Here is a 12,645-nt window from a genome sequence, read left to right as displayed (position 1 = left end):
ATAACTGAAACAGAGGAAAGATGCCTTTTTAATTATGAATTTATATGGAAATGCTGCGGTGGCTACTTTTCAATAGTTTTAAATATTAATGTGGACCTTCATCCACACAATTGATGTTCTTTGTACAACAATCGATGTAGCTAAAAGTGTAATTACCTTTTACATATATATATATATATATATATATATATATATATATATATATATATATATATATATATATATATATATATATATATGTGTGTGTGTGTGTGTGTGTGTGTATGTGCTACATTCCATGAATCAATTCTGCAAAAATACACTAGTTAATACGTTAAATCATTAGACCAGACATTACAAAAATACTTGCTAATGAATACATAGTGTAATTTAAAGAACTGTGCACAACAAACTTACAATCCCATTTATTTTAAATTTTGCAGAAGCATTCAAAGCATTTATACAATACGAAAATCAGTTACATACAAAATTTGGTTAGCAACAATATGCATAGTCGACATCGAAAGTGTACACCCAACTATATTATTTATTTTGTCAATAACGTTGAAATTGAAAACAAATATTTATAACATTTCTCTCCGAAACAGTACACCTATAATCACAGTAGCTCACTCACTGCAAAAATTATTGCTACCTAAAGGTCCGATATTTAAAATGCATTATTTGGCAATGAATTCATTCAAATATCAAAGAATACCAGAAGAACAGTTAGGTATGATATGAAATACGCAAGCTGCCACAGATTTTATTTTTACTAGTCTGTTCAAAATTTCTATATTATTATTATTATTATTATTATTATTATATAATTAATTTTACTCAATTCACTTTCCCTTCTTCATTGGCAGTGTTTATATTTTTCAGACTATTTCTTCTTCTTCTTCTTATTCTTATTCTTCTTCTTCTTCTTCTTCTTCTTATTATTATTATTATTATTATTATTATTATTATTATTATTATTATTAATATTATTACTATTATTATTCAAGTCAAGGCCTAACATTTTTCGTAACAAATTATATTTCAGATTTGCTGGTTGACTTCTTTACTGGGAGATAAAAGTAAATCTCCAAATGTAACAACAATGCCAATGACAGAATCGAAAGATTACAGACTATTATTATTAAACTGTCATACCTGTATCACTGTTTACCAACCAAACACAAACACGCACATTTCATTGTGGTATTTTTTTTAAATAAATAAATAAGTAAATAAAAACTGTTGGCACAAAATAAAAAGTAACGTGGTTTATACATACTTACAATAAATCTTACACTTATGCTACCTACATTATACCGTATCAGAAATTGTTTCTTTAAACGTACTTTACATAGAAAAAGAAAAAAATATAAAAATAAATATTTAACATTTCGCTAGTACACAACAAAGGTCTTTTAAAAAGCAATAAATATCTGCGAACTTCAACTCGTTAGCATTAAAATTTAACTAAACATTTCTATAAATGTAGCTTATATATGGAACAGCACAAAATTTGTGTAGATAACAGATGAAATACATTGTACATAACATGAATTTGTAACTCTTGACGTATTAAATGTGTGTATTTCTTTAAAATATATTTTCTTTTGTTCGGTGTCTCTGACATCTCTCCAAACTCAAGTAATCTTCTTAAAACAATTTCTTATATAACTAATAGTATATTCTCTATTAACATTTTAATTAGTATTCAGTTAATTCATGGGCCTTTGAGATAACGTACTTAAACCAAACAAACAGATGTTTCTATGCTATTTTCACACTTATATGAATCTAACTCTTCAAGATAAGGATCAAAGTTCTGAAAGCTGAAAAGCGTTACATAGTACACCTATGTTATTGTTTAAAAGAAACTAAAATTTAATATAAATTCAAGTTTACATTATGCATATTTCAAATTCGTGCCTGAAAGGTCCGCATTATATATTTCTGTAATTAATATTAGTTAATCCTGCAGGGTTAAACAAAATTTTGACAAAAAAAAAAAAAATCCATGTGTACACACTATCACGCTGAGTGTCTAATGAAAACAGCATTATGACTAAGCACATGTCAACACAATTAAAAATTAATAATATAACCTTCACGAATTATATACAAAGTTTTAAGTGGTTATTTCTTTTGTGTTGTTACCAATATTAGCAGAGAAGTAAAAACCGGTCTACATTGGAAGTATTTTGAACGACAATATTTGAAGAATTTTCTACGACTTATTTCAGAATTAAGTTGAGATCTGCACGATATTTAAAACTGATAATGGTACTTAAAACTACATACATAACATAAATGATACATAAATAACATTGGTACATTAAGTCAGATATTGTCCAAAAGAAATTCATATTCTTAAAATTGTTTTATGAATTAATATAAATGGATAAACGAAATACTACGCTTAAACATTCAAATTGTAATTTAAAATGAAATACACCAACAAAAGAAAAACACACATATATATACATATATACATATAACACAGTTTCTAGCATTACCTTTAGGCCTTGAAATAATTTAGAAACACTTTTCTTAACAGAAGATATAAAATTATTATTTACTTTTATAAAGATATTGAACACACTCCTCCCGAGATTTACTGTTTTTAAATACGGTAACAATAAAGTATCCGCTAATAAATAGAATATTAGAAGATTAATGTAGTGAACAGCGACTTATATCTCTGGTTTTGGGTCCCAAAAGACAACTGTTTCTAAACAAAATAGATTTAACTATTTCTTCGTATTTAACACACATTCATTTCATATAAGTATTTCCATGTTAACAAATACATTCCGCTACTTTTAATAACTACTCTATGTACATATCGTTACACGCATAAAATTCATTTTCCTCCGATACAAAAAATATTAGAAATATCTGCAAAAAAAAAAAAAAAAAAAAAAAAAAATTAAAAGCTTTAACGAATTTGTAACTAATGTATAATAACCAAAAATATATCAAATACACCCATTTTGGTGTACCAACTAACAATAACATTGTGCTGCTTACAAGCAATTAACTTACAATAACTGGTCAGAGATAACTGGTCTCAATTCAGCCTCAACAATCATCGCCCGATCATTGCATTATAAATGAATAGCAATGTACGATCAATCAATCAAACGAATATATATTGCAGTTACGAAGGTATCTATTCAGTTTAACTGTGGACTAATAGATTACCTGTGAAACGAACAATAATTTGGAAGCTTTTTTTTATTATTTAGTCGCAGGACCAAAATACTGTATCTCCTTTCATGTCATTAACGGCTGAGTTTCCTGAGTGGGCTTTCTGTAAAGAAAACAACGACTTAGCTCATATCTATATATTTTTATCTATACATATCTACTATTATATATATATATATATATATATATATATATATATATATATATATATATATATATATATATATATATACTCGACATGTAATTGCATGTAAAAAAAAGAGAGAAAATTACAATTAACACTAAAATTTTCTAAATTAGTTGTTTAAACTTTTCATCGTATAATTCTTAGTTTTTCTTTTCAATTTTACAATTTTCTTGAAGTAAAAGGTTCTATATCTAAGCCTCCAATATCTACATAAAAAGCACATCTGGACAAGCATCACATTAGTAAAATCTTATGTGGATAGGATTAACCACGGCATATTAGGAAATTCGATTATACCCTACATATTATACTAAATACATAGGGAAAGTGCACACGCTCTACCAGTTTTTGACAAATCACAGTTTAGCGTAATACAGATTTCATATTTATCATGCTGGTCTCAGTGACAGTGAAGGTTCAAGTAACTGAGGGAACCTTAGTGTAGCAACAGGCAGTACGCGAAAACGAGGATCTCTTAGACGACACACCAGAGTGTGGATGAAATGAAGGCCGATAAAGGAAGCGTATCAGACGGTGTTTACTTTTTTAGTTCCATAAATGTAGTACTGCGACCGTAGTCTGTTGCAATATTTGGCAAGTGTAAGGAACAGGTGCTGTTGACGATAATATATGTTGCTGCCGGTTTCGAGAATTCAAGAGAGGAGACTGAAGCTGTCATGGTAAACTGATCTGGACATCCAACAGTGTCTTCTGTCGAGGATCTTGACCAAGCCATAAGGAACAGCCCGAAGCCAACTGTAATGGAATTAGTAGATACCTTTCAGGTACACGGAACAGCTGTCGAAAAATGTCTTAAAGCTCTGTGTTTCATCACAAAGTTCTATCGGTAGGTTCCACATCAGCTGAGTACAAGTAAATAAGAGAAGCAAGTCATAACCTGTGTTTCCTTGCTTTCCCACTACAAAAATGACCAATTCTTGCCACGCATTATCACGGGCGATAAAACGTGAGTTACATACATGAATGTAAAGTGTCGCAGAACTGGATGCCAGTTTTTAGACCGCCAACATTGACATCCAACCCATAAATTTATCCCAAGAACGTGTCGATTAGGATGTTATTGCTTGTCAAAGAAATAATTCACTGGAAGGTCCTGCATACTAATTAAATCATGAACCCCACCTTCTACTATAAACAGTTGAATACAATCAACAATGCAAGCAACAATACAATCGAGGCGGACAGGCCTCGTCAATACGAGAAAATCATCATTATAACGCTAGGTCGCATGCTGCTGATTGAGAGGTACGACTTTGTTAGGAAATTTGACTTCACTTGCTCTACTTTCCTGACTTGGTACCTATAGATTAACTATCACCTGTTTCGCGTGTGCAGAACTTATTTGCTCGGAAAATCTTTATGAAATAGAAGCTGCGAAAATTGCCTTAAAACGGTTCTTCGATTCCAAATCTCAAGACATTTATCGGCGAGAGATTCATCTCCTACCAGAACGATGGAAAGAGTTCATCAATTGCAAACGTATACCATGCTTTTCAAATCAGCAAGGAAGCAAAGACACTCAATTTTACTTTATAAGCAGTCTAGCACTTGCAAAGTATTTTTCAAAATATTATTAATATTTGCTTACACTATAATACTTCTAGTACTATCGCACGAAAGTACTGACATCTCGTACTCCGACATAAAAGTATTATCAAACCTGCAGTCTGATAGTACAGAAGGTCGTTTCAGGTTAATGGTAACGAATCTGGAACTCTTTTGCCAGCTTAAGAAATACCGCGACATCACCAGCGTTATGCTCGATGTGCAAGCAATGTTAGGCATTGGCTTGAATCCACTTAAGGAGGCTGCGTTCAAGCATAGTTTGATCAAGACTGTTTCATTCCTCTTGACACACTTTTAGAAGATCGTCGAGTATGCGCGGCTCTCAACGAACCAATGCTTGTTTCAACAAGGGAAATCACGAAATTCCTTAGGTATCCATTAGAGGATTTTCAATGTGTATATAAAGAACTGCATGAAATCCCGTTTCACGTGCATCTGCTCCGCGTACGTCACCGATGACTTCGTCGAATGACTGGATGCATTGTCCTGGTGAATAACAACGTGAAGTGTGCCGCTGCCATGTATGGATGAAATATTACGGTGCTACACTGGTTGCAAAATGTGTCCGGTAGTAAGTTGTAGTGATTTTAGCCTTTCTGCCCACTCTGCGTAGTGTAAAATTTGTCATTATAGCGGTAAGCAAAAACCATAAAACCGTGTAGGAAACTTTTCGCACATTCACGCACCCAATCGGAACGACCTCCGAAATCACAAGGACGACACAAGATGACCCTCTTTTTGTTACATTTCAACAGATACGCCTATGTCTCGTCTAGAGTTGCTACAAACATCCATCTGTTCTCTTCAAGATGGTGTTCTTATAACTGTCGAGTGTTCGTCTTCCTCTCCATATGCAAAGGACGGAGCATACGAAACCGATCCTTACGCTTATTTACCAGATGTAAATCTTGCGCAATTATACAATTTACAGTTGCGGCGGAACGTTGTACTGCCCTTGCTATTGTTCTTCGAGACGGTGGGTTTTCATACCAAGGAACACACTTTTTGCACCACTTTGAGGGTAAGCCGGGACCTCAGATATTTATGATGCTCTATATTGGAGGGCCCAGCAAAAGCAGGTGTGCCTGTTTTGTTGCGACTACACAACGTTGATCTCTTTCCTTGATACACGGAAACATATTGTGAAACACTGTGTACTTATTTGGCTATGACTGTAATCAATGTCAGAAAGGGCACAAAAACAGTTCTCTCAAAACGCCCAAATATTCGGAGCGTACGACCATTCACACACCTGGCTACAGCCATCCTATTTGCAAATCAACACATGGCGCTTTCGAACTATCCAATTAAGCTCTCGGGTGTGTTCACGCGTGCTCCTACCTTGCGATCAAATTCGTTATCATAAACTAGAAACTACCTGCTGTTCTGTATTGCACGGAACACATTTGTATACCAGTACCTGAGCATAGCCGTGACACATAAAAAAAATATTACTTACTTGATAGTTATTGTTTAAATAAATTCTGGATATCCGCATAATTTTATGATATATTCTCACGTCCATACAAAAGCAATAATACATGATCGGAACTTCAGTATGTTAATTTTAATATCTCGTAAAACAATGTTTTCCACCACAAGCTTACTTCTCCGGGTATAGAACCCGAGACCACACGCACCACAGATACTCAGCCATCATGTCCCCCAGTTCGTAGAAAAAGAGGCTATAAATAGGAGAACTACAAATAAACAAACAAAAAGTTCACGGACAGGATTATCTCCGCAAACTTGGCCCTCGACTTTAAAATGGGAATTCAAAACCACATAAATCGATTGTTTTTCGTTAACTATTGATTAAGATAAAAGTAGTTTGTTTCGAAAACCATAAAGAATGAAAAAAAGAGGCTCAACTTCGTACTTAACCAACCATTTCCAAAGATAAAATGGGGGTTCGAGAAAACGATTACTTTTCGTTAGTTACTGATCTTTTTAAGGTAAAGTAGTTTGTTCCGTATAAGAAAAAACATGAAAATACAGTTTCAAAATAAAACTTGGAGATCAAATTCACATGGACAAGTTAAAATAGAAGTTCAAAACACAAATAAATCGTTTGATTTTTGCTCTATTTTTAAAGTAAAGTAAAAACTGTTTCGAAAGACGTAAAGAAATATTTAGAAAACACACTTAGGGATGAGTGCAACTTTATGCTACTCTCCATTTCAAACCTGGACCCGAAACGAATATAATTAGCTTGTTTGTCATTAGTTATTTGACTGTTTAGAAATGGTATGTTTCGGAAAATATGAAGAAATAAAATAACATAAGTAATCATTAAGATTAAAAAAGAGAGAGAGAGATAAGCTTCATGAAATGAAATCTTTAAGTTTTACGTCCTACAGTTATGCCGGATAGGCTAAAGGAGATGGTGATGATGAGAAATGAACGAAATTGTGGAATGAAGAAAGTGGGAGGAAATTGGAAAACCCCCGAGAAAACCCAAGCACATGGTGTTTGTCCACCACAAGGTTCACTTGACGTGAACTGGGATCGAATCAAGGACCCCATGTACCAGAGGAGAACGCTATACCACAGCCAACGCGACCCCGATAAGCTTCATGTTAAATCTCAAATTAAAATGGAAATTCAAAAGCTATACAAATAGTGTTATTTTTGTAGTTGTTGATTGTTTTCAAATAAAAATAATAGGTTTCGAAAAGCACACACAAATATTTAGAAAACGAACTTGCAACAAATTTCACACTGCTCACTAAGTTAAAATATTCGTTTCAAACACACTTTCTTTTCTTTCTTTCTTTTTCTTTCTCTCTCTCTCTCTCTCTCTCTCTATATATATATATATATATATATATATATATATATATATATATATATATATATATATATATATACCAAAAACCAGTTGAGAATGCTCCAAGAGCATTGCCAGAACGAACTTAGAAAGAGTGGAGGGATGGAGCGGGAAGAATAACTGTGATTGTTCCTAGATGTAAATCTTGTTTATCTGCACCTTGTTCTGTTTCTCGCAAAAAATCGCTAAATATTATCTCTCTATGACTTACAGTTCCCAAAATATGGCTCCTTAAATTTCCCGAAATTCGAACTTTTTTGGTCAATATGCGGGGAACGATGGCCAGTTGATCAGTGGCCACCGGTTACTATTTGGAACAAACATGTTCCTCATCCTCTTAAGTATCGATCAACATCAATATGATCTCTCTACAACTTATGGTTCCCGAGCTATGGCTCGTTAAACATCTAGAAATTGGCCATTTTTGGCCAGTATCACGAGGACCGTAAGTTATAGAGAGATCATGTTGGTGCGGTGATGGTAAACATTTTGGTACAGTTATTAATTGGTCGCCACTGGCCGAACCAGTGGCCAATTGGACAGTGGCCACTGGTTACTATCTGGTACCAAAATATTTACCATCCTCTTAGGTATTGATCAACATCAATGTGATCTCTCTATGACTTACGGTTCCCGAGATATGGCTCCTTAAATCTCCCGAAATCAGCAATGTTTTGGCCAATATCTCAGGAACGGTAAGAGTGACGCGAAAATTTTAATCACTTTCTCAGATAGTTTTTGATGCTCTATCGAATGAAGGGTTCAAAACTGAAAAATCGCAAATAACAGACAGATGGCCACACACACAGACATGGAGAACTCAGTAAGGAACTCTTTAAGTTCGTTGACCAATTGAGGATGCCTCAAGAGCATTGCCAGAACGAACTTAAAAAGAATGGAGAGATGGAGCGGGAAGGACAACTGTGATTGTTCCTACATGTAAATCTTTCCATCCGCACCTTATTCTGTTTCTCGCAAAAATTCGCAAAACATCATATCTCTATGACTTACAGTTCCCGAGATATGGCTCCTTAAATCTCTGGAAATCGGACATTTTTGGGCCAATATCTTGGGAACGGTAAGAGTGACGCGAAAAATTAAATCACTTTCTCAGATAGGTTTTGATGCTCTATCGAATGCAGGGTTCAAACTTGAAAATATCGCAAATAACAAACAGACGGACAGACAGACACACAGACATAGAGAATTCAGTTCGTTGATAAGTAAATAAATTACTAGGTTTGAAAAATATAAATATATGTTTAGAAAGAAAACTAGGATTAAAACTACGCTGTCCTAAATTAAAATATCTACTCCAAGCACATAAATATTTTGTTTTTCGTATGTTATTGTTCTCAAATAGAAACAATTTGTTGCCCTTACACAAAAAGGTTAAGATTGACCCTTTCAAAAGAAGCGGAGGTGGTCTATGGGTGATGTGGAGGTAAGCAATGTACAGAAGATGATGTACTCAGCATTATCCTGTGTTCTCCTTTACCCTCGAGGTTTCCCAAGGTACTCCCATTACAGAGACGCTGACTGAACCCGTAAGCCGCTTTGGGTAACATGGGTAATAAATCTCTCTCCCACCAAGGATTGAAATCAGGAAATCTGTTTTGTAAGTAGACCTCATCGTGACTCTTCAAAGAAGAGTTCATTTCTATTATTCCCTTAAGGTACATAGTTTGGGAACTGGTGGTACAGTTCCCTCTAGGTCTTCTGAAAAACTAGATTAAAAAAAAAAATCCGAAGTAGTAATTAGTTGTTCATCTCGTTAGTACATTATTATCTCTCTCCATCTTCTACTAGCTGTTTATTCCTTTTCCAAATCTTGACCAGTTAGAGCTTGGAAGCTTTCGGATTTGTTTATCATTCACTATTAGCCATGGGGCTAGCTCATGTCTCGTATGCCTGAAAGATCCCCTCAATTTGATTTCAGATTCGATTAATGAATGGTTAGGACATTTAAAAAAAAAAAAAAAAAAAAAGTTGGTCGCGGTGTGGTGAGTGCTCGTTCTGTCCGCCATATTGGATTTGAACATGGATAATGACGTTTTGAAAAAAACTTAGGTTACTAATTAAACAGCTCTAGCATAGGTGTGATTATAATACAGACACGAGTTATACCTCGTTCGAATTGCAAATATTCATGCTTTAAAACGGTGTATATGATACGCGTGTGTGTCACAGGAGGGAGGCGTTACGGTAGGGAATTCCCGGAAATTTACACACACACAAAAAAAAATTGCTTTTATCTAGTTTGATCGCTTGTAAGCTAGCAATCATGAGAGCAAGAAAGAACACAAAATTTCCAGGAAAGTAACAATATATCTGCAACACTTCTAGAAAGTTTGAGGAAGATAGTTGATGTACAAACAAAGAAAAAATCATTCACGAATGTGTTACTTATACACGTGGGTGACCAAGACATAATTTATCGGGTTTTCCTAAGACATCTAAGAAGTCTAGCGTTGAAGTAGAGGGTACTTTAATTTGTTAAAAATATGTAGTGTTAAAAATTATACGCAGTGATGAGTTATCTTGAGATACAAGGAAACAACCGTGGGCAATTTTGACCACGAAGAGCACACACCATCAGGAATAGGCTGGACGCATAATACTGTCATGATCTTCCAGAACAAAGTGATTCTGGACGTGGACTCCGAGGCATTTAAAACTAGTGTCTAAAGAATGTCTGTTGAATATGGAGATATTGACACTTCCAATCGGAGTTTATCCCATACTTTGCCATGCCAAGAACACCTTGTTTGCAATAGGCAACCAGAGACAGTAAATGTCCCTCTCACGTTTGTTCCGTCCGCAAGACCTTACACAAGTCAATCTGATAATCGATGTAGGGAACAAGACTTTCTTTTGGTTCCTTTCTCCGTTTCTCTAAAATAGATACTTAAGTACCCTTGTGGAGTGCATTCAATAGTATGATAATAGATGAAAATCAATCTTTTACCAGACCATATTCACTTCAATCACTCCATATCCAGCAACAGAGTTTGGAACAATAAACTCTTGTATGGTAAACTTTGAAGACTGTTTAAAGCAAGTAGAGGTGGAAAGTGGATTCTTGTGGTGTGATCAAGGTGTGTACTAGATTGCGAAAGAAATACAACTTTTAATGCCAAATAAGACAATATTTTCATCGGCTAGGGTGGATTTCATTTCATAAAGGAGGTCATTGCGTGTGTTGGGAAATGCCTGTGAGACAGTTTAGCAGATCGCATACTTATAGCAACAGAAGTTTTTTGGAAACCTAGCTTGCAGAAGTGTTTTCAATGGTTTTCACTATGCTAGGGGAACGAGGGGACTTTCTATACTGGCAGAGGCAAGGGAACGCTTGTGCTGGTTGGTTTTCGCATGCAAGTTTGATGTGAATAAACATGAACAATGTATCAGCAACCTGCACAGAATACAAAGACCCTGCCAGCTTTGTAGTTGATGGAGAGCAGAAAAGTCATACTTTTCTCTTCTGGGATCAATTTTTCCATGTATTATTTCCCATTATCCGTGACCTGCTACGTGCCCATCGTGAAGCGAAATAGGAGATTTGTGAGTGCTGTTTCCCGATCAGTTCCTCTTTTCTTTGCTTTCGATAAGACAAATTATTCTCGTTGGACTTCTGTATTCCTAGAGGACTGTCTAAGCTTACCACTAGAAAATTTAGTTGTGTGCCGATGGATCAAAGATTAGAGCAGAACTACAACAGGGCAGCAAAGTACACTGGTGGTATCACCCGCAGGAAGGAAGCTGTGGACCAGTATGATCTCTTCAAACATAAAAAACTCTTATACGGCAGGTTTTACGTACTTTCTGCGACATGAATGATGAAGATGAGTGTTCCCTACACCACGAATGTTCTTCTCCTCACACTATTCGGGATGAAGACTGTCAGACGTGTTGTTGATTTCATCCTAACAATAAAATCCTTTCAAAGTTTATTCTGGTGATCATACCACGACATAATATTGTCACAAACAAACGGTAAACGACTTCACGAAGACTTTATCCAAGAACGCTTTGTTGACAAAAGCAGAAAGTTGATGGATCCAATTAAGCGAAGTGTTCTACGCAAACCTGTAGTCCGAACTGAACAGTTGGATGTTCAACAGGAAAGTTCAAAGTCATTGAAGTTGCAAGAGCAAGAGGCTACAGTATTGAGACGTTACTGAAGTATAAGATCACACCCACGTCATTCCTTATGACAAAAGGAATGTTCCTAAGTAAGGCAGTTAAGACAGACCTCATGTATGAACTAGAGAAGCATCTTACTACCTCACCTCCTTCGCAGATGGCACACGGTGACATAGTTTATAGTGTTATTGGGGACTTTATGGCGCAAGCTAGAAAGATTCCAATTAAACGATTGAAGCTGAAGACATTTGATGAGTTTCCTGATTACTTGGTGCCAATTTCGTATGAAGTGAACCATTTGGATTTATATATATATATATATATATATATATATATATACGAAAACAAGAATCGCTCAGAACGAACGCGAAGAAGTAAAACAAGTTCGGTAAAGTAAGATATTCCGTCTCCACTCTCACCACTTCCGGTTCAGATGGAATGTTACTGGGCCTCTTCTGACAATAAAGTGAAATTCCAAGAGTTTTTCATATCATAGATACTGGAGAAAGAGGACATCTCTACAAACCAAGATCTCTACCTTGGTGGTGCACATAAAAGCGACAGATTCAAGTGTATAGTGATCCACAACAAATCTGTGTCAGATGGAAAAATCTTCATTCCGAACATGAAGAAGCTGACGACCGAATGTTGCTTCACATCAACCAAGCTGTAGAAACAGGAATAACACCAGATGTAGGTGTCGTGTACC

General features: G+C 35.2%; 1 protein-coding gene across 2 annotated transcripts in view; it reads right to left on the bottom strand.

Annotated features, from left to right (window-relative positions):
* Nucleotides 1-228: 228 nt before the first annotated feature.
* LOC145688258 (mucolipin-3-like) overlaps nt 229-12,645 on the bottom strand; it is an 89,750-nt gene continuing 77,333 nt past the window's right edge. For both annotated transcript variants that reach the window (XM_081762226.1, XM_081762225.1), the window contains exon 13: nt 229-3,289. In XM_081762226.1, the coding sequence (XP_081618352.1) occupies nt 3,253-3,289 (37 nt within the window). In that variant the 3' untranslated portion in view covers nt 229-3,252. The remainder of the gene's footprint in view (nt 3,290-12,645) is intronic.

This window comes from Thermobia domestica, chromosome 6, assembly GCF_964235325.1.
Source record: "Thermobia domestica chromosome 6, izTheDome1.hap1.1, whole genome shotgun sequence".
NCBI lineage: Eukaryota > Metazoa > Arthropoda > Insecta > Zygentoma > Lepismatidae > Thermobia > Thermobia domestica.
This window is presented reverse-complemented; position numbering and strand designations above follow the sequence as displayed.